Here is a 22,991-nt window from a genome sequence, read left to right on the forward strand (position 1 = left end):
CAAAACAGCCAAGTGTTAGACGAACAGGCCGACCAGGTCAGGATGCTGACCGAACGGTTAGGCTGTCCGAACGAACAGCCCAACCGATCGGACATGTCAGCCGATCGACCAGGCCAGCCGATCGGCTAGCATATGGCCCCACAACTTTGACAAATTCAGGAAGTATAGTATTAAACGAGGTGATGTTCGATCGAACGAGCCGTTTGGTAAACATTACTCATCGGATCATGAGATACTATGCTTCAACCCTTAATCGATTTACAACTCGAAGTCGTACGGAGTGCCACCCGATCGAACATGTTGTTCGATCGATCAGGTGACATCCAGCTGAGGACTCACTAACGAAGTGTCTAACCGATCGGTTAAGCCGGCCGATCGAACAGACCGTTCGATCGATCGACTTGAAAGGTAAGAACACTTCAGTGTTCTCAAATACTACAACGACAACTTCAAAAGGTCAAACCATCATACACAAACACATCCTACTCAAAGGGAGAAACAATCCACTCGAACAGTCCAGCCGATCGAGCCTACCGACCGATCGAACAGACTGTCCGAACGGACCTTCCAACCGAACGAACAACCCGTTCGATCGAACCTGCTGTTCGATCGACCAGGCTGTTCGACCCACTTACCCTTGTCTCCATTGTACGTGTATTCATCGTTATGCTATCAAACTGTTCAGGCTAAACCTACTATCAAGCGCTCCCTTCAATCCATCAATCAACCGCTGTGAGTATACTCGATCCCTTTTGCTTTTAGCACTTTTGGGTGTTGCATACGTTACTTATATCAAAACACATTCGATCACACTACTCAAACTATTTGAACGCTAACCGATTCGCATGTATTACGTGACTAAATGAATGCTTGTTGTTATGTTTACACGTGGAATGCTGTCTACCTGCCTTAACGACGTAGTACTATAGTTTGGACTCAGCACCCGTTCACACGGGGGTTGTTAAGGACAATTACTTGCATGGATTACGGTGGTAATCATGTATTGCGAACTGTCTCGGACAGTCAACCCGCAGTCATTGGTATCGATAGATCCATGTCGATAATTAACATGCTTCGTTTTTCTCTGTGCACGTGCTGGTTATGCATAAACTATTTCGAACTCTATATGCTATTATCAAACTTGTATGCTCACCTTTACATTATATGTATTGACTTTATTTTAACGTATGTGACAGGTGTTTAAGATGTTTGCTTGCTAGGAAAGCGAGGCTAGAATAAAGCTCTAGAGGCCCCCAACAAATAGTTGTCTGTCAGGAACAAGCGTCTAGAGCATAGTTGTCTGTAGATCTTGTCCGACCGGGTCTTTAGGAGCATCTGAACAATATTTACTTGTTTTATTTAAATCTGAGTTGTCGGAACATAATTACTTGAATGATTGTTATATGTAATAATTTGTTTTATTATTTGGGACACGGTATGGGACGTGTTATTTAAACTGAATAGTGATGATAGTTGTTATGGAAACTTCTGGACAATCTGTTTCGCTCAGTGCCATGCCCCGATGATTCCGCCTTCGGTTGGGGTGTGACATCAGGATCCCTCCTCCTTTGGCCATCATATTGTTCAAGTGCAGGAAAAGTAAAATGCAGAAAAAGTAAATTGTTTTGGGGTTACAAACCAACAGTCAAATTTAAAAAAGTGGGCTCCGGCCTAGGCATCAATATCCATCATTGCCCACTTGAATGCTCTCACACATCAGCATCTTCACCAGCTTTCTCCACCTTCTCGGCTTCAGCATCCTGAGCAGCATCCTCACCAGCATCCGCCCCAGCGTCCTTCTTCTCTTCAGCCTTGTCCACCACCTCTGCTGACTTAGAAGATTCACCAGCCTCAGCAGGATATGGCACAGCCCTGCCTCCAAGCTCCTTCAGCTTTGCCACCCAGGATTCAACCGGCTAGGCTGGGCACTCAAGCCCTGTCTCCTTGGCCTCATAAGTCATCTTGATGCGAGCTTGCAGCAGAGAGACAATGGCAGAAGCTTTGATCCCTTCCCGGAAAGAAACCATGGCCTATTCATGCTCCATTTGGACGGTAGCCAGCTTGACCTCAGCATCCTAGGTGACTTTCTTCAGTTTGTCCTCATAATGCCGAGTCTTTGCGTCGGCAATAACACCTTGGTCAGCAATGGTAGTCTCAAGCTGTTTGATCCTGGCCTCGTGGAGTGCAGCAGTACCACAGGCATCGCTGTAAAGGTGGAGCAGATGCTGGAGGCCCTGTAAGTCAAAATTCAGGTATAAGTCAATATTTACTAACCTGGATATCCTGTCAGGATATTCTATCAGGATATTGTCCAGAATATAGTACCATGATATTACCTTGTTAAGGAAGGATGTCATCGGTTCCAAGGAATCGGTGAAACTGAGCTCATCATAAGAGAACCCTTCGGAGCCTGGGGAACTGACTTCAGAGCCCTTCCTCTTTTTTGCGGTGGAAGCACGAGCCCTCGTAGTGGGCTTGGGAGCCGGGAGCGGTTTCGAGCTGGTAGTAGCGGGAGTCTCTTTCTTGACAATGGGTGGAGTAGGATAACTGTCAAGCTCGTCAAGATCGAGGAAAACTGGAACTTTGCTGGAATCTGCATACAGGGAGTAAAACTCTTTCCTAAATACTTCAAATAAGAACATGTATGCAGGATATCGTCCAGGATCCTTATCAGACATGTTTGCACTGGAAAGTGGACTTGGAGATGGTGGAGATGGGTTAAAACTTCTTTCAGCCTCTGGGAGGAGTCTGATGGCGTCGATTCTTTTCTGTGAGTCAGCTAGGGGAGGTGCAAGTTTCCTGAAATCGGTTGTGCACACGAAAATAAAAAAGAGTTATTAGTACAAGATATGGGACAGGATATAAGGCAGGATCATCCTTAAACCCTAAATCCTACCCTTCTTCAACCACTTCATCGGATATTCCGTTCCACTAGGGATTGAGTCTCTTTTTACAAAGAAGAATTTGGATTGCCATTTCTCCCCGTTCCTGGTGGCTCGAAGTATCAGTGGATCGCCGGAGGTAGAACAGAACAAGAATCTACAGGAGCCATGGCATCTAAGCCGGTATGCTAAGGGGAGGTCATGAACAGAAAGGTCAGGAATGTGATTCCTCTTGATCTGGTCAAGAACGGACAAGACTCGCCAAAGCATCGGAATTGTTTGGCTAAAAGAGATTTTGGTAAGATTAAAGAAATCAGTGATGAAATCTGGAAAGGGAAACTGCAATCCTAAGGTAAAAGGAAAAGCATTAAAGCATAACCACTCGTTGGAAACCATATCTGATCGAATTTCCCGATCAAATGGCCGGAACACCGTCCCTTCCGAGAAGATACCGGAGGTTTTAAGGGCTGACAAATGTGCACTATCAAAGGTGCATATTTCCTTCTCTGGATCTTGGAGAATATTCTGGTGGATAAACGTGGGAGGAGAATCGCCGGAACTGGATCTTGTCTGCCTTGCCATATTGTCACCGGAATATTGAACAAAATGAAAGAAGAAGATGGAATTGAGAGAGAGAAGTATTTACCTTTTTTCTCTTCGGTAAAGGTTAAATGGGGATAAGCATGAGAAGATATAGGGGAACAATGAGTAAAGATAGGCTGCACGGTTACCAGCGGTCACATCATGAGTCTAACGGTAACATTTTTGGGGACAATTGTTATGGGTGAAATTCTGAGCGTATATCCTGGTCAGTATTTTAAGTTATATCTTAATTGTATGATATGTGTTCATACCCAGGGTTACACATTCAGGATATTGGCAACATCCTGAATGGTATCCTGAGGGTCACTAACGAATTATGTGCAGGAATATGAGTCCAAGCTCGCAACGTTCATGAGGACCCTTTCTCCGGAAGACTCGGTCTAAGTAGTTCAAAGGAAGACGTTGAAGCCGCTTTACTCGGTCCACAACGTTCACTATGGAATATTCGGGAGCATCCCCCATTTATAGGAGTTTTCGTTTGTATTTCATAGCTATAAATAGATGGATAAATCGGATCGAATAGAACAACAACACTCACTGCCCTCTCACACTTTACTCTCTCGCAACTTTCACTTTCACAACAAGCATTGTAACACTTAGTGATCTGATCAATATCCTGCACTGTATCCTGACGTTTAAAGCAATAAGAAGAACAAGGCAGCTGCGATTGTCAGCTCCCGAGGTTTTGTGTCGGCGATCTAGATTGATCAAGGGCTTTCCTCGTATATCTCGTGTCATCCCATTTACTTTTTGCGCATAGTTTGATCGTAGATACAACTCAATATCCTGAGCCGACTTAATCAACATATTTTCAACACATTTTTTAGCACACTACCTCACTTAACTAATTTGATCACTAAATTGCTTCGGTAATTTTTGACCAAAACACGTACCACCCAAACGGTGTCCCCAATAAGTCATGGTGCTGGTCTGTCAACACTAGTGCCATCAGGAATGTCTGCGTTGTTAGGACTACCAGAGGGGGAAACTCTCGCCTCCTGGTATGCAAAAAGTCAAGTGACTTTGAATCTCATCTACGCGCAGCTGAGCGCGCAGCAACCGCTACTTCAAGCCCAGACATGACCATCTCCATTGGTGACACCTACACCAAGACAGGTGAATTATGAGAAGCCGCCTCAGGAGCGCGTACAAAGACAACAACATGAAAGACCCTCATCACCAAGAAGTCAGAGTGCGCGCGATACGCGCGACACTTACGGTGAAACTGACAGTTATTAGGAAACATAAAGGACAAAACTTGTAATTTACTCAGGGATTTATGTTTAAGGCTTTACAAAAAGGCTGAACCGGCTCTACGATCTTTCGACGCCATGTTTTTTCGTGAAAAGGCTCTACAATCATTTTGGCGGAGCACAGTTGGTTGGGTTGAAAAGACTTTTTTAAGATCTTTCAGCACCGTGAAAAGGCTCCCTGGTTATTTTGGAAATCTTGACCAGTCAAAGGCTATTTTCGCTATTGTATTGATTTCAAGAACATAAAGTAATACAGTAGTGCCAGAAAATCCCAACATGTATGAGACAAGATTTACCATTGGGTATGGGACTAGGGATGAGCAAATGATACCGGGTACCAGTACCGAATTTTCTCAACTGAAATATTTTCGGTATCGATTCGGTACCTACTCTTTACGTTAAATACCGGTACCGAACCGCACCGCACCAGGTTTTTTCGGTACCAGTACCCATTTTTGAAAATTTTCGATGCCGGTATTTTCGGTACCAGTTGGTACTGAGCTCATCCCTATATGGAACTGGGTTTAGCCATACCCGACCTATTGTTATCTCTATTGCCATGGGGCAACTCAACTATATTGGTTATCCTAAGTGAATAAAAAACCAAGGCCCTGTCTCTAGCTGTATGAGGTATTAAAAACTTATGACCGTTTGAAAATAGTGAGAAAATTACCATGTCTTATGTATGATATTATATCCGTAACTTAACGGTATAGATATAGATTCATATTTTTATGTTAAAGTTAGTTTTTTTAGAATGACGAATTTCTTTGAACTGTGAGACCTGAACACAAGACCCCCAAACTTAGGTGTTTTTAAAAGCTTTGCTTTTGCGAAGATCATTTATTCATTTTGTTAAAAGTTAGTTGTTATTTGTTTTCCTTCAATTTAATCTATGAAATATTCTTAGAATCGGTTTTCTTTATAGTAAACTTGCGTTAAAGAGAAACCAAAGACGGGGAGAGAAAGAACCACACAATTAGTGCTTTTTCCACAAATTTCTAGTTAAATAAAACGACACCACTAATTGCAGGAACCTTCCTCACCAAGTGTATAGAAATAAGTAGCCTTGTTACCATTTCTTTTATCTTTCCTGCAGTTTATGCATAAAGCAGCAAACATACAAAGTATACCAAGTTTACAATAACCAAACTGTGGCCTAAGCATAATAATTTAAGCTTGCTTTCTTCTTGGCCTGCACTTGGATGATCCCCTCATTGAAGTCTTCATGATTCACCTGAAATCAAAACCAAATCATGCTTCAATGCTCACTCACAATATAAATATATTTCCCTCACAATATAAATATTACAATTAATTAGTACCTCAGTCGCGTCACGGCGAAGAGCTAGCATACCAGCTTCTACACAAACTGCTTTCAGTTGGGCTCCATTGAAATCGTCTGTAGAACGCGCCAGCTCTTCAAAGTTGACATCTGGGTGAACGTTCATCTTCCGAGAGTGGATCTAAAAGTGCGATTTCACAAAAAAATGTAGTTACTAAATATGCAAAACAATAAGCTGAATGCGCAAAAAACCAAGAAAGACTGGCCACCTGCATGATCCGGGCCCTTGCTTCCTCAGTGGGATGAGGGAACTCAATTTTACGATCTAACCGACCAGAACGCATCAGTGCCGGGTCTAAAATATCTGCCCGATTTGTTGCTGCTATCACCTGCAAAGGCAAATGCATGATGTTCAATATGAGCCTAAGTAGCACTGGAACGGGTACGGGATCGGGGTACGTGGACGATACGGGAACGAGGAATGGCAAAACTCAAAATTTCAAGATACGGGTACGGCAATAAAAAATATAAAAATATATTAAACAAATTCCAAAAATACTACATCTTCCAAAGGTAATTAATTATCAATAATCAAATCATTATTCTGGTTCATCTAGTGAGAGATCGGCAATCGATAGAGAATTAGAGATGATGAGACTTGAGAGTTTAGAGATTAGAGAAGCCGAATATGATGGGTCTATTTATTTAATGGCCGGTTGTGGAATTTGAAAGGGTTAAAACCCTAAAATTAAATGGAAACGGGCTGGATACTTCTAGCAGATGCGTCCCCGACATTAGAAACGTTTAGGAAACGTCCCCGACGAGCAGATGCGTCCCCGACACTAGAAACGTTTAGGAAACGTCCCCGACAAGTACCCGATACGGGTACGGCCACATAAATGGAGTCCCCGTGCTACATAATGAGCATTCTGTTTTTCAACCATATGGAGTTATAAGCTGGTTAAGTACCTTAATCTCCGCATCACTGCTGAAACCATCCAATTGGTTAAGTAGTTCCAACATAGTTCGTTGGACTTCTCTGTCCCCGCTAACTTCACTGCAAGTACAACAGAAATGTTACAGCATTATCAAACCAACCAGAAGAACAAATAAAACCAGCATTTATACAAAGTGGTCAAAGAGAAGTGCAATATGCATGCATACCTATCAAACCTCTTTGTCCCAATAGCATCAATTTCATCAATAAAAATAATGCAAGGAGATTTCTCTTTAGCAAGTTGAAACGCATCACGAACGAGTTTTGCTCCATCACCAATGAACATCTACAACACCGTGCATTAGGATGTGGAATAAAATGCATATGGTAACCCAAAATACTACAAATTCAACCATTACGACAAAAAAGATGGTGGCTATGTGCATGCGTATGCATATGTGTTATACCTGAACGAGCTGAGGTCCTGCTAGCTTAAGAAAAGTAGCATTTGTTTGAGCAGCACAAGCACGGGCCATTAATGTCTTCCCGGTTCCAGGAGGTCCATACAAAAGCACTCCTTTTGGTGGACGAATACCTAACTTTTGGAAACGCTCTTTGTGTGTCATCGGCAGTACTATAGCCTCAACTAGCTCTTGTATCTGTTATACATAAAAAAATGAGAAATCCAATAATAAAACCAGTGACTCGCTATGCTTGCCTTATTAATAACAATTAAAAGAGAGAGAGAGAGAGAGATTGCCTGTTTTTCAAGACCTCCAATGTCATTGTAGTCTTCAGTTGGTTTTTCATCAACCTCCATAGCCTTGACTCGAGAATCATACTCCGACGGCAGTGTATCCAAAATCAAGTAACTATCTTTATTCACACCCACCAGATCACCAGGCTTCAGCTTATCAGGATCAACAAGACCCACCACTGGCAGGAAGATAGTCTGCACATCATACACAACTATGTCTATCACCAAACCTTAACATAATTACCTTAATGATAAAATAATAACCCTTGTGATGTTTTGCATAAAAGATAAGGTAGTAAATGTATGAACCTGACGAGTAGATGTTTTAAGCACAACGCATTTACCCTTCCTTTGAGAGTCAAGATCAATATTTGCACCATCTTCCTCAGCTTCATCCTCTGGGTTCATTTCCAGTATCTAAAGCAAGCCAGATTCATATCAATGTTTTAGACACCAAAATAATCAAAGAGTAATTAATATATGACCAAATCATCTCCAAATATTTAGGGAAGATTGTCCAAAGCATAAATCACTATCAGGCTTTCAACAAGCATATACCGTCCATACTAACAATTCTCTATTGAGCGACATTCTTTATCCACCGACAACATATCATTCCAATAAATAACAATTCATATTAAACTAGGATTGGCTAGACTTACACCTCTCCAGTGATATAAGGCTAGGGATTTTTGGAGAGGCGTATTAATTTGTTCTACGGGTACTTTCTAGTGGTTGGTGTTCCTCTTTCTTTTCTTTTCTTTTACTAGTATACAACGTAAGTTATTTGTATTTTTATAATGCAAATAAAAAAGGTTTGTTGAGCCGGGAGCAGCAGCAGCATCCCTATCTCCTGAGATAATGTTTGCCCTCATCTCACTCGTATGAGGGAGCGGGTCATTTGTTAAGCAGGGGCGGATCTAGAGTCACCGAGGAGGTTCCTAGGAACCTGTTCGGTTTGTAATTTATAGTATAAACTCATAAAAAAAATAACGAAGGAACCCTTAAGTATTCTTTAAGGGACCCTGTAAACAAACGCGTGTTCTGATAAACTGGTAAGGCGCTTGGTGTACATCCTTAAGGTTTTGAGCTTGACTCCCGTCTCGAAGATTTTTGACGTCCAACTCCCAAAAACGCAGACACACACAGAGACCCGCACGGCCCGCACTTTAAACTCTACAAATTGTTGTTTACTTGTTTTTAAGCTTTAATTTGTTGATTTTAAGAATTCAATTTTCTTCTACTTTCTGTTCGCTTTGTTATCCGTAGAAGTTGAATTCATACATTTACAATGAATGTAAAAGAGTGAAGGGAACACTTCAATTACATAACTATGGCATAAGTTAATGTGAACATAACAGTTTAAGCTGCATGAAATTTGGGTGAATAAGTGTATACTTGAAGTTGTATTGTGTCACTAATACTCATTTCCATATGAGAGCAGTAAATGAAAAGTTTCATTATTGTATCGTTTTTTGTTATGAGATGAACCTTCCCCGATTTGAACCGTCGAACTGACCCGGATTTTCTTTTTATGTTTAAACATATGAAATTAGAACATTAAAAAAGTGAAACCCTTGGAAAAAAATCCACTGTTGTTAAGCTAAGTTACTTATAAGGCATGAATGAATACACATTAGCAATCATGTCTAAATTGAGCGGATGGATAGATATTACCTCAACGATGTTTCCAACCAAGTAAGGAAGTTGCTTGTTAAGTTTAATCTTCTCCTGATTCTCCTTAATTTTGTCCTTAAACGAATCCAATTCAAGATTCGTTCGCTGTAATTCTTCCTGTTCATCCAACCAAACCAAACCAAAGAAATATTAGCGAGGCGAATTGCAAGCAGATAAAGAAGAAGTAAAAGAGAACCAACCTTGAGGATTCGAATCTCGTTATCGAGAAGGCGAGAAGCCCTCTGGATATCTTCGGTGGTCATGGCCGCCAGCTGATCGTCCTCAAAGCTTGCGTCTTCCGCCATCGCCGTCGCCATCAAGAAGTCTTGAGGAGAAAGAAAGAAGAAAGGTTTTGTTTCGGGCTCTCCAACATTCACATATATATCGTTCTGTCTTTGTTCATCGGGTCGGATCAAAGATACGGTTAGACCTCTGGAGGGATGACAATGGGTCGGGTATCAGTAATCTCATACCCATACTCGGTTATAAAATCGCGTCCCATACCTGACCTAATACCCGTCAGGTATTGGGTATACCTGCGGATATCGTATTTACCCATTAGTTTGTTACAAGATATACATTAGGATTTCTAAATACATTTTTTACTATTGTAATTATCATATTATTTTATTTATACAACAACTCTTATAAATTAAAAACGTAGATTACATGCATATAAGTTTTATCATAAATTAATAACAACTTTATAATACTTATTATACACTCACATACATATACTTCACAACATACAAAATATAAATACTATTATCAAATGCATATATTAAAAGAAAATTTATTTTTTTCACATCATGAACATACTAAATAAATCACTAATAGACAAGGGTTAATGGAAAATAAAAGTACAAATTAAAAAAATCGGGTATATGATCAAGTATATAGTTCGGGTAAACGGGTATGTGGTTTCGGGTAATCGGGTCGGGTATCACCTAATCCCATACCCGCGAAAATTTTTAAAACTAATCCCATACCCGACCCAATACCCGTCGGATATTGGGTATACCCGTCCCATTTGTTTCGGGTTTCGAGTATACCCGTCAAGATCGGGTATTTTTACCATCCCTACTCTTCTTTAAATGACAGGATTAATAAATAAGTCATGAAATCCCCTTAAAGCAAAAAAAAAAAAGTCAATGAAATTAAATGACAAGATTAATAAGTCATGCAATTAAATGACAAGATTAATAAATCATGAAATTCCGTTAACTCACATGCTTATTAAATTGATGTGTGTAAAATGTAACATATAAATTACATCAAATAACGCATAAAACTAACCCTTTTTAAGTACTAATGTTGGAAAAAGTGTGTTTTTGTCTTCCTTTTGTATTTTCAGGATTAAATGAGCTCAAATTTAGCAAAAGAAGCAAAAAGACAGCTAAATCTAACATAAATACAAGAAAAGGAACAAAAGTGGATTGCCCGACCCCTCAACAGCATCCTCCTAAGCAAAACAGAGAAGGCAGAAGACTGAACACGCCCCGTGCTCAGCGAGTACGGGGCCGTGCCCAAGAAGCAGCAGAAAAGACAAACTTGTAGAAGCTTCTATTGCTCACCACGGGGGCGTGCCCAAAGTACTGCAGGCGCATTAATTGAAATTGCGAATTACAATTAATGAGGAGAGATAGTGTCAGATAGGCACAGGGCCGTGTCCAGCGGACACGGGGCCGTGCCCAGGCCTCCATTCAGCCTATAAATAGGAGTGCTTGGTTTCATTGCAACTCATCCCTTGGCACACCACCTCTCTCACACTTCATCCACCACCCACCACCATCACAACACCATCATCCACCACCATCATCCATTGTCCATCATAGAGTGTGTGAGTCGTCTCGGGATCCAAGATTGATTGTAAGAGTTCTTGACAATCAAGGCCATGTTTGCCTAAGTCTCTTACATCACTTGGTGAAGACAAGTGTTTAGTATAATACTTTTTATTTTTAATCTTTGGCACTTTTTATTTGGTTTTGTATTAATGACTTTAATAACTAGTTTCTTATGTTGAAGGTGACTTTTCCTTATCGTTTGTCCGTGGTGTCTTGGCATTATTTTACTGTCTATATAAAATAAAAGATTTTCACCATTCATATCTCCACGGTCTATATGGAGGTATGTTGGCTACCTGGTCGGTGGTTAAGGGAACGGTTTGGTAAGGGTCTTGCCCTTGTTCAGCGTTTAGATGTCCTGCAAGGGACCTGGGTCAAATTTAGTAGGATCTCATTCAATACCCAAAGGTATTGGATGGCGGGGATCCAAACTCTTTGACCCCCTCATAAGTAAACTACTATTAATACTATAACCCGGCTATTTAGGACTGTATCCCTGCTGACTCAGACTACTTAGTCGAGGGTAACGTCACCTCCAAAAGAGGGGCCTACCATAATTTGCATTAATAACTTAATTCATTATCTTTCAATAATCCGACCCTTTAGGATTGTATCCTTGCTGACTCAAACTACTGGGTTGAGGGTAATGTCGCCTTCAAAAGAGGGGTCTACTACAATAACTAAGATAATCTCTTAAACAAGTGCAAAAGTGCGAAAATAATCAAAGATTATACTAATACACGAGTCGGATCCAAGTGATTTATCTAGTCTATCTGTTTTTATTTTTATTTTATTTTTTAGCATTTAGTTAGTTTTATTTTCTTAGTTTAAAAGTCTTTTTCTAACATTTTGATTTGATTAGACGTTGAGGATAAACCGGTACTAAAAGCTCTTGTGTCCTTGGACGACCTCGGTATCTTACCAACACTATACTACGTCCACGATGGGTGCACTTGCCCATATGTGTGTTTAGTGTTAGTAAATATCGTGTTTTGTAAATTTAAAACTTGGCTAAAAAGTGTAAAAAGGACTTAAAATATATACCAAAAATATATTACACTACACGCACATCAAGTTTTTGGCGCCGTTGCCGGGGACACAAGGATTTTAAGAAAGTTAGGAATCAACGGCCTAATCATTTTTTTTATTTTCTTTTTAATTTTTTAGGATTTTCTTAGTTTTTCAGCTTCTGCAGAGCTCAGCACGGGCCGTGCCTGCTGAACACGCCCCCGTGCTCAATCATTGGAACTAGCAATCTTGTTTTAAGTCAGACCGTAAGCTGAACACGGGGCCGTGCTCACTCAACACGCCCCCGTGCCCAAGATTCAGTTACTGAAAACAAAACCGTTAGATCCCGGCGGTTGGTAATTTCTGACACAAACATGAGTGATGGTAATATTTTTTACTTTCGGCACTCTTATGGTACGTGGTGTCAATTATGTGGAGGCAAACATAAAGAATTAGAATGTTACTTTCTAAATTAAAAGCCCCACTATATAGACCCACCGTCTCCCTATAATCTTAAGAGGGGCGAAAGTAAAAATAATCACTATCTTTCCCTCGAATGCGCCCAGCCAGATATTCTAGGAGAAATGCTCCTTGACGAGTTATTTCAACTGGAAAATCTAATTTTAAATTGGTTAAAAGAGCTTAGGAAGGATTTCAGTAATCCATCCCAAGACAACGACCATGAAGAAATGTTGGGGTCGCATTCCAACAACCTCGTTGCTCCCAAAAATACCTTCAGTTCTAGCGAACACTTGGACGATAGTCGTCCCTGTGCCGATTGTGCCGTGAAGGACTCTCCATCGACTTCGTTCGGTGCATACATAGACCTAAGCGATTCGACATATACCTTCTTTAACGAAAGCACGTGAAAGGGTTGGACTTGTCCACCTAGAATAAAAATAGGAATTACCCTCACCGACAACCTCTTGCGTTCTCGCCTTAGTCTAGGACAATTAAGGTATCTTAGGCACTTTGGGGTTGTTCCAACCAGTAAGGAACCACCCAATACAATTAAGTTCCTTAAAAAAATTAGACAAACTTCATAATCAGCCTCTCGACACGGGGCCGTGTGCACCCAACACGCCCCCGTGCCCACCAAAAGATTCCCTTCTGACCTTTACGTCAGAATACGGACAAACTGTGTCAGAATTCTATCTGCACACGGGGCCATGCCCATTGGACACGGGGCCGTGTCTAGGATGCTGTCGTTTTCTATAAATGCAGCCAAGAATTCTGCACATTTGGACCATCTTGGAACAGAGATTTGAAGGAATCTTCTCTCAACTATCCTATGTATGTTCTAAAAGAAGGTTCCAACAAACCATCTTGTCCTTTCCTCTTTTAACCATTTCCTTCTTCTTCATCTTTCTCCAAGAACCTCCATTAAAGTTTGAAATTTCAAGCTTTGTAGTGAGGATTATTGAGTTTTATTCAAGGAATCTTGTTAAAAACAAAGTTGTATAACAATTGTTCTAAGTTACTAATATGCAAAAAGACCTCACAAGTGTAGAAAATAACTTAAAACTTCAAGATTCCTTGTTTCAAAACTCTGCAGAAAGATGAACACGGGGCCGTGCTCAACGAGCACGGGGTCATGTCCAGATTACTGTTTTAGTAAATAAACTATTTTCAGTTTATTTTCGTAGAATGTCGAGTGAAAACAGCGAGACATCTTCCGTGCATTCATCAAACAGTCGAAGAGGGAGAAGGCCCTCCATTGAAGCTACACTTGTACACTATGTCATAGCATTAAGGGAGGCTCTCGACGAAATGACGTCAGTAGAGGAGGTCCTAATCGACCGTATCAACGATCTTACAGTGGGACTTGAGAGTAGCTTCCAAGAAATTAACCTCTTGCACCAGAGGTTAAATATTCTTGTAACACCCCCGATGGAACCGGTCCTTCCTCAAGAGGATTGGAACCTAGCGCTTGAAGTTAACAACCATACCAGATGGGACGACATTCCGGCGGAACCTCCAGAGGAGCATCAACAAGAGATTCCGGTGGAAGTCGCAACTCCTCAAACTAACGCTAACGAGCCCTCTTTTCTCCTCCCAAGGGAGGTGGAGGAGTGGTTCGCCGACATGTGAGGAAACCACACCCGGAAGAAGGAGTTCTATAAGGCCACATCTAACTAAGACTACTAGTTTCTTGGAAATTTTGCTAATTAAAATAACTTGCAGGCCAGAACTCCATAGTTTAATGCTTCTTGTGTTTTCTTATCTAGCTTAATATTTTAGGACTATGTTTCTCTCTATGGTTTTAATTGAATGATGGTTTTAAAGTTTGAATGGTGTCATAATGAATACAACACACTCATGGTGGTCAAGGATGACAAGGGAAACGAGAAACATGGCCCCATGCACAAAAATAAGGCCACCCGACAACAATTTCTCCATTACAGTAAGTTCAGCACGGGCCGTGCCCAGCCAACACGGCCCCGTGCTGAACACCCTGCAGACAAATGCTCAGTTCAGGTAACTGGACACGGGCCGTGTTCACCTAACACGCCCCCGTGTCCAGGCTTCTGTTTCTTTTCTTTAATTATTGTTACTGGCACCTAAACACGGGGCCGTGCCCGGTCCCCACGGGGTCATGTCCAGACTGCCAGTAACATAAATTTTTTGCTTTTAACACCATGTTACACATTCACTCAACCTAAAAATTTATTTTTGACACATTGAGGGCAATGTGTAATTTAAGTGTGGGGGGATGCTAAAACCTTGAGTTTTGCAAGTCCTAATAACAAGCCTTACACAAAACTCTATTGGAACCGCTAATCACCCCAAATTTTTTTTCAAAAATTTTCATTTTTTTTACTTGTCTAAAGTTTAAGTTGGAAATTCTAAAATTAACAAGGTTATATTTTTACGAGTTTACAACCGATAGCGTCGTGATAAAAAGAACCAACATAAGAAAATTATGAAACGGCATGACAAGCTTAGTTAAAATTCGATTATATATACTTGATCACATAAAAACCCATTCCCACAAAAGTGAGTTTTGAGCCTTTATTGAGCATACAAATATATATCCTTACGCTAAATGCTCATTTTTCGTTTCTTGTGTGAATAGCCGCTTGGTTCTTACGACTCTAGAATTTGCCACTACAATTCATTCCCGGTCCTTACCAACTTAAACCCAAGTAAGTAAATGATGGAGGCATTAGGACTAACCCTTTTTCGTTCAACACCATTATTTTTATTTTTCTTTTCACCTACCCAAAAAAACTCCCCCTAGTTAGCCCCTTTGAGCCTAAAACTTTTCGTTTCTTAACCCCAAAAACCCTTTTTACCCACCAAAAAACCCTTTTTAAAATTTTACCCTTTACTTTAGTAACAAGCTCGGTTTTCATGTGACTAATATATATATATATATATATATATATATATATATATTTACAATGAAATTAGAAATAAACAAGCCAAGCTCCTCAAACAAAAGCTTGTTTGAAGAAATACTTCATTAAAAATAAAAAGCCACAAAAACAAAATGTTTTACGAAAACCGACGCTTTTTACGACTTTCGCCTTTTTTTCTACTAACCACTAACCCAACTACCCACCTTTAGCTCAAGCTTAACCCTTCACCCAAGAAGTCCTCTTGATATTTACAAATGTATAAAGTTAAAAAGGAGGAGGATTGATTGCTTGGCAAGCTTATGGTAGGAATAAGCTCCATGCCGCTCTCGAGTGATTCACTAAAAAAATACACCTTCGGCCGAGTGTGAGTGATTTCTCCCGTGAGGTATGTGAACTTGTATATAAATAAAATTTTAAAAAGGTATGTTATGCCTTAATAAATAATTTACCTTATGAAAAGTTTTTAATAAATCATGACGAATAGGATTGTAAATAAATAAAAATAAAACCCAATAAAGATCTTGGATTCCCGACACTCTATGACAAGCCAAAACCTTCTCTTCTACCCATTCCATTTGGGTAAGCCACATATTAAAGAGTTTTGCTTGAGGACAAGCAAAAGTTCAAGTGTGGGGATATTTGATATGTGTAAAATGCAACATATAAATTACATCAAATGAGGCATAAAACTAACCCTTTTTAAGTACTAATGTTGGAAAAAGTGTGTTTTTGTCTTCCTTTTATATTTTCAGGATTAAATGAGCTCAAATTTAGCAAAAGAAGCAAAAAGACAGCTAAATCTAACATAAATACAAGAAAAGGAACAAAAGTGGATTGCCCGACCCCTCAACAGCATCTTCCCAAGCAAAACAGAGAAGGCAGAAGACTGAACACGCCCCGTGCTCAGCGAGCACGGGGCCGTGCCCAAGAAGCAGCAGAAAAGACAAACCTGTAGAAGCTTCTATTGCTCACCACAGGGCCGTGCCCAGTGAACACAGGGGCGTGCCCAAAGTACTGCAGGCGCATTAATTGTATTGCGAATTACAATTAATGAGGAGAGATAGTGTCAGACAGGCACGGGGCCGTGTCCAGCGGACACAGGGCCATGCCCAGGCCTCTGTTTAGCCTATAAATAGGAGTGCTTGGTTTCATTGCAACTCATCCCTTGGCACACCACCTCTCTCACACTTCATCCACCACCCACCACCATCACAACACCATCATCCACCACCATCATCCATTGTCCATCATAGAGTGTGTGAGTCGTCTCGGGATCCAAGATTGATCGTAAGAGTTCTTGACAATCAAGGCCATGTTTGCCTAAGTCTCTTACATCACTTGGTGAAGACAAGTGTTTAGTATAATACTTTTTATTTTTAATCTTTTGCACTTTTTATTTGGTTTTGTATTAATGACTTTAATAACTAGTTTCTTATGTTGAAGGTGACTTTTCCTTATCGTTTGTCCGTGGTGTCTTGGCATTATTTTACTGTCTATATAAAATAAAAGATTTTCACCATTTATATCTCCACGGTCTATATGGAGGTATGTTGGCAACCTGGTCGGGGGTTAAGGGAACGGTTTGGTAAGGGTCTTGCCCTTGTTCAGCGTTTAGAGGTCCTGCAAGGGACCTGGGTCAAATTTAGTAGGATCTCCTTCAATACCCAAAGGTATTGGATGGCGGGGATCCAAAATCTTTGACCCCCTCATAAGTAAACTACTATTAATACTATAACCCGGCTATTTAGGACTGTATCCCTGCTGACTCAGACTACTTAGTCGAGGGTAACGTCACCTCCAAAAGAGGGGCCTACCATAATTTGCATTAATAACTTAATTCATTATCTTTCAATAATCCGACCCTTTAGGATTGTATCCTTGCTGAATCAAACTACTGGGTTGAGAGTAACGTCGCCTTCAAAAGAGGGGCCTACTACAATAACTAAGATAATCTTTTAAACAAGTGCAAAAGTGCGAAAATAATCAAAGGTTATACTAATACACGAGTCGGATCCAAGTGATTCATCTTGTCTATCTGTTTTTATTTTTATTTTATTTTTCAGCATTTAGTTAGTTTTATTTTCTTGGTTTAAATATCTTTTTCTAACATTTTGATTTGATTAGACGTTGAGGATAAACCGGTACTAAAAGCTCTTGTGTCCTTGGACGACCTCGGTATCTTACCAACACTATACTACGTCCACGTGGGTGCACTTGCCCATATGTGTGTTTAGTGTTAGTAAATATCGTGTTTTATAAATTTAAAATTTGGCTAAAAAGTGTAAAAAGGGCTTAAAATATATACCAAAAATATATTACACTACACGCACATCATAAATCTACTCTTAAAATTTCACTAATGTCTGCCCTTAAGCTCTTTAGGATACAACACGAGCAGCAAACATACAAAAACAGATATAACCAGTTTTGAATCAAACACAGGTTTGAGACTTTTATAAGTTTATTAATAACTCACAAAACTTCGGTGTAAATAAACATGTACATGGATCATTTATTTATACTAATCAAATGCTAACCATACATTCGAGAACAAATAAACTCTAACTAGAAACCCAATAAACTCTTCAAATATAATTAAACATTATCAAATACAAGTAAACTTTAATAATTAAACATTACCAAATAGAACAAATAAACTCTAACTCTTGACCCGTTCTTAAACCGATCTAAATTAAGCCAGCAATCTTCCCCTTATTTTGGATCCTGATCCGCTCAACCCATATTACCAATTCCCAAAAAACCCTGTAGTGTTGTTGTGACATCTGTGCCTCTGCGACCATCAAACAAATACCAAATTAATGAAATATTGTGTTTCATACTTGGGATTTGTATAAACATGTGTATCATGTGCACATATCAATTCTTGTTCGATTTCGAGCTTTAAATCGCTTTCTGGAAGGTTATATGCGAACTGATGCGTAAATATAACCAGTTTAATGCAACAAACACTCCGGAACAGTGACATAGGCTTAACACACCTTAAATAACCTTTACATAACTTAGAAATAAGTTTTGGAGGGTTTGGTATGGCGAAATCAAGTTTATTCGATCACAGGGACTAATTGCGTCAAACTGCAAAAGTATACCGAATCGAATGATAACGAACATTCCGGAACTTGATCATAAGTTAAATATGCCCTAAATATCCTTTATATAGCTTAGAAATAGGCTTTGAGGTGTTTGGCGCGCAAAAATAAACTTTTGATCAATAGGGACTAAAAGCGTCAAAAAGTGCATAAGTTTGCATTTTCGCGCATATCTTACGTTCTGAATATATCCGTACATACAAAAATGTGACAACTCGAAATTTAGAACCTTTCTTGTATCTTGATGTAACTTGCTTGAAACATTTCGTGACTAGTAACTTGTTAATGTAATGACATAAGTGAACATTTTATGTGACTATGTGCTTGCTTGTACGTATGGTATATATGTATGTATATTATGTGAGCCAAGAACCCAACTCGAGACGACAAGGACCCGACTCGAGACCATGAGGTCTCGAGTGAATAGTGGCCGGTTGGGCCAAATGGGCCGTAAACCCCTTAGCCGACTTATAAGCCCTTTAGGGTGCACCTTGTGGAACTAGTATATATATCATACTCCTTGTCAACCTTACCACTCTTTGGACAACCACACTCACCCTCCTCTACACACTCTCCTACTAAAACCCTAAGAACACAAGCACACTCCCCCATTCTCGGATCCAATCGGTTAGCACTAGGATTTCGGTTCAAGCTTGGAAATCAACATTTGGAGTTTACCTTTCATACCTCTTAACCGGTTAGTGACTCACATTGTATTTCGGTTTGTTGTTGATGTGTAATGAGGTTGAATGATAATATGTGTTGGCTTGATGATTGTCTATCTATGATAAAGATGTTTGCTAGATAGAAAATAGTTGTTTGTTGTCAAAAGATGATATTACATGTATGATAATAATGAACCGGTTAACATGCTTGAATTCGGATTGTTGATGTTTTGTGTTTAAAGGAGGTTGAACCACTAGTTTTAAGGAGCATGAAATCGGTTTGTATTTGTCATGTAATCGGGTTAATAAAGGACCGAATTGTAGCCTTTGGTTCAAGTGTTTGATAGTTGTTCATGTTATAATTAGGATAAATGCATAGTGTGCTTGAACAAGGGTTAAATGTGTCTTTTGGATATATGATGAACATGAACATGACTTGAATATATGAAGAACTTGTTGAATATCATATGAATGTGTGTTGAATATTTGAATTCTGCCATGTTTGATCCATTTTAGCAAGGGTTTAGACAACAAAACATGTTTTAGTGGATAGTACAATATTTGTGTTGCATGACATTCAAATTCTATTGGATAGTACAACTGTGCAGAATCAGCAACTGTTGGGGAGTCGAGACCCCTGGTTGCGACTCGAAACCTCCACGTTGCGACACCAGTTGCGAGTCGAGAACACCTGGTTACGACTCGCAACCATAACATGACAAGCCGAGACCACAGGTTGCGACACAGGTTACGAGTCCCGTTGCGACTCGAGACCTTAGCATGATCAGCCGAGACCACGGTTGCGACTTAGGTTGCGACTCGCAACCACCCATGATCAACACAAACAACATGACTCGAAACCATGATTGCGAGTCCGGTTGCGACTCGAGACCACACTTATTGGACTTGCTTAGTTACGGGCCATGGTTAATGGGCCGGCCTTGTGGACTTCTGTGTTAACTATTTTATGCGTGTTTTGGGCTTAAGTGATTGGGCTGAACAGATGGGCTATACCTATACGTGCTACTGTTAACTGATTATGTTGTGCACTGTTGTTGAAACTACCATGATGTAACTGTATGCCATGACTACTACTTGTACGTGCACTGCTTGGTTTGAATCTGATTATAAGTGGTATCTATGTTAGGACGTAATTGACTACTTGCGACTTGATTGACCTTTCTGTGTTACTACCGAGCAAACCAAGGTGAGTTCACACCCTCTACAATGCATGGGATTCCCTGGGTTGGGAACGGGGTTAAGGAACGTGGGTTCCTCGTCCTCCTTGGGTAGGACGGTGTTGGTTCAGGAATGTAATTCCTCGTCCTGGTGGACGGATAACTCGTACTAGACTAAAACTCTATCACGAAGTCCCTCCTTTTTGTATCGACCAATCGCCGGGCCAATGGCGAGCGGGTCATTAGTTAGATAGCGCTATTTAGGTCTGACAAACCTCACACCGTGCCGCAGAGGGCGGGCGTGAACTAATGGATCTGGGGCACGTCAATGATGATAGACATTGATGATTTTCAGGGCACATAAACATGACTACAGTCAGCAGTCGATATGGTAACGAGTCTAGTGTACGCATGGGGTAGCCCCCACGGCCGAAAAGCCTGATAACTAACATGGGGTAGCCCCCACGGCTGGAATGCCGGAGTAACTGGGAATGAACAAGTCACGTTTTTAAACTATGGGGTAACCCCCACGATAGGATGCCAGCTAAAGGAAACTGTTTTCGAAACAACTAAAACGAACACCCAACTGTGAACTCACTCAACTAGTTGTTGACTCGTTACTACATGCTTTGCAGGACCATAGGTACTCAGCTGGAGCTTGCATGGAGGAGAGTCGTTGTGGGACACGGATTGCTGCGTGTCATGTTCTATTTGAAAACATTTGAACTTATGTTATAACTTTAAACTTATGCTTCCGCTTGCAACTTAAACTTTGTTAGTTTGAAACACCAATCGTATTGGTTAAACTTTTATAACTGTTTATATGATTGTTCAGTATGATTGGTGGCTGGATCCTGGTCAGTCACGCCTCCAAGCGGTAGTACTCCGCGGGTGGATTTTGGGGGGTGTGACAGATTGGTATCAGAGCCAGGTTATAGTGAACTTGGTTTTAATAAAGGAGAAATGTTTTTGTTAAAACCAGACTATAACCGGTACAGTGCTCAACGGTCCACAACGACACTTCACTCCGCATGCAAGGCTCGACATTTTAGGTGATATGATATGTGTATATTGCCTACTTGTTAGATACATAGTACATTGCCCATGGTATGCTTGGTTAGTATAACTACTGTTGCTTGAACACGTGCGTGCTTACTCTGTCCTACTATCGTATTTTCGCGAACCTCTCTCACACGTATTACTCTTGTTATGAAGAATCATGTCTGGACGCGTTAACATGACACAAGCCCAGTTGACGGCTTTGATCAACGAACGAGTTGCTGCAGCGCTTGCAGCTGCAAACGCAGGAGGTATATCCTGCAGTCCGAATTTGTTCTAGGATCATTTGGATCCTACTCTCGTGAACCAACCTTTGTGTTAAACTCTGTCTTTCTTTCACCTACCTTAGGTCAATATGCTCAGGCACCGGTGTGCACTTTTAAGACCTTTATGGACTGCCGACCCACTACTTTTAGCGGAACTGAAGGAGCAGTAGGTCTCCTACACTGGTTTGAGAAACTGGAATCGGTGTTTGAAATGTGTGAATGCCCTGAAGCGCGCAGGGTAAAGTATGCTACTGGTACTCTCGAGGGTTTGGCCCTCACGTGGTGGAATGCTCAAGTACAAATGCTGGGGTTGGTTGCTGCCAACGCCACCCCATGGGAGAACTTCAAGGAAATGATCAGGGAGGAATACTGCAGTCGTGATGACATCCATAAGCTGGAAGATGAGTTCTACAATCTCAAGATGACGGGGTCAGAGATTGAGGCATACACTAAGAGATCGCATGAGCTTGCCTTGTTGTGTCCTACTATGGTGGACCCTCCGTATAAGTGAATTGAACTCTATCTCAAGGGCTTGGTGCCAGAGATCCAAAGTCATGTGACTTCAGCAAACTTGACTACTATCCAGCAGGTTGTTCAGTTGGCTCACCGTCTTACTGATCAGGCGGTGGAGCAGAACAAGTTACCGAAGCGCATAGGTACTGCAACTACTTCTGGTACTTCTAGTGAGAACAAACGGAAATGGGATGGAACTTCAAGCAAGGGTTCAACTTCTGTGCAATCTCAGTCTCAGCAGAGAAAGACTGACGACCACAAGAGCCCCAGTCAACAGTCGTCTGGTGGTCAAAGTCATGGTGGGTACAAGGGGAATCACCCCAAATGCAATCGTTGCAACCTACACCACAGTGGGCCATGCACCAGGGGCAACTGTCATCGGTGCAACAAGCCTGGTCATGTTGCAAAGGATTGCAGGAGCGCATACCCCGCCAATCAGAATCGTCAGCAACCTCAGCAGAACCAGCGACAGCAGCAGGGTAACAACAAGGGATGCTTTCAGTGTGGAGCTGAAGGCCACTTCAAGAAAGATTGTCCCCAACTGAACCAGAACAACAACAACAACAATCAGGGGAATGGTAACAATGGGAACAAC

General features: G+C 40.8%; 1 protein-coding gene across 1 annotated transcript; it reads right to left on the minus strand.

Moving 5' to 3' along the window:
- Positions 1-5,765: 5,765 nt before the first annotated feature.
- On the minus strand, positions 5,766-9,775 carry LOC110929086 (26S proteasome regulatory subunit 6A homolog). Its single transcript, XM_022172204.2, has 10 exons — positions 9,595-9,775; positions 9,395-9,511; positions 8,027-8,134; positions 7,721-7,912; positions 7,428-7,619; positions 7,188-7,306; positions 6,993-7,080; positions 6,293-6,412; positions 6,064-6,204; positions 5,766-5,975 (listed from the first exon to the last, which is right to left on the minus strand). Exons 1-10 carry the CDS (start codon positions 9,709-9,711, stop codon positions 5,898-5,900), a joined length of 1,272 nt encoding a protein of 423 aa, XP_022027896.1. The 5' UTR covers positions 9,712-9,775; the 3' UTR covers positions 5,766-5,897.
- Positions 9,776-22,991: the final 13,216 nt, after the last annotated feature.

The sequence above is a fragment of the Helianthus annuus genome, chromosome 3 (genome assembly GCF_002127325.2).
Source record: "Helianthus annuus cultivar XRQ/B chromosome 3, HanXRQr2.0-SUNRISE, whole genome shotgun sequence".
Lineage (NCBI taxonomy): Eukaryota > Viridiplantae > Streptophyta > Magnoliopsida > Asterales > Asteraceae > Helianthus > Helianthus annuus.

Excerpts from the sequence above, each read along its gene's own strand:
- LOC110929086 (XM_022172204.2), bottom strand. The coding sequence starts at position 9,711 with ATGGCGACGGCGATGGCGGAAGACGCAAGCTTTGAGGACGATCAGCTG. Across the intron at positions 7,307-7,427 it reads CAGGACCTCAGCTCGTTCAG|ATGTTCATTGGTGATGGAGC; the intron begins GTATAACACATA and ends ACGGTGTTGTAG. Across the intron at positions 7,081-7,187 it reads GGGACAAAGAGGTTTGATAG|TGAAGTTAGCGGGGACAGAG; the intron begins GTATGCATGCAT and ends TTGTACTTGCAG.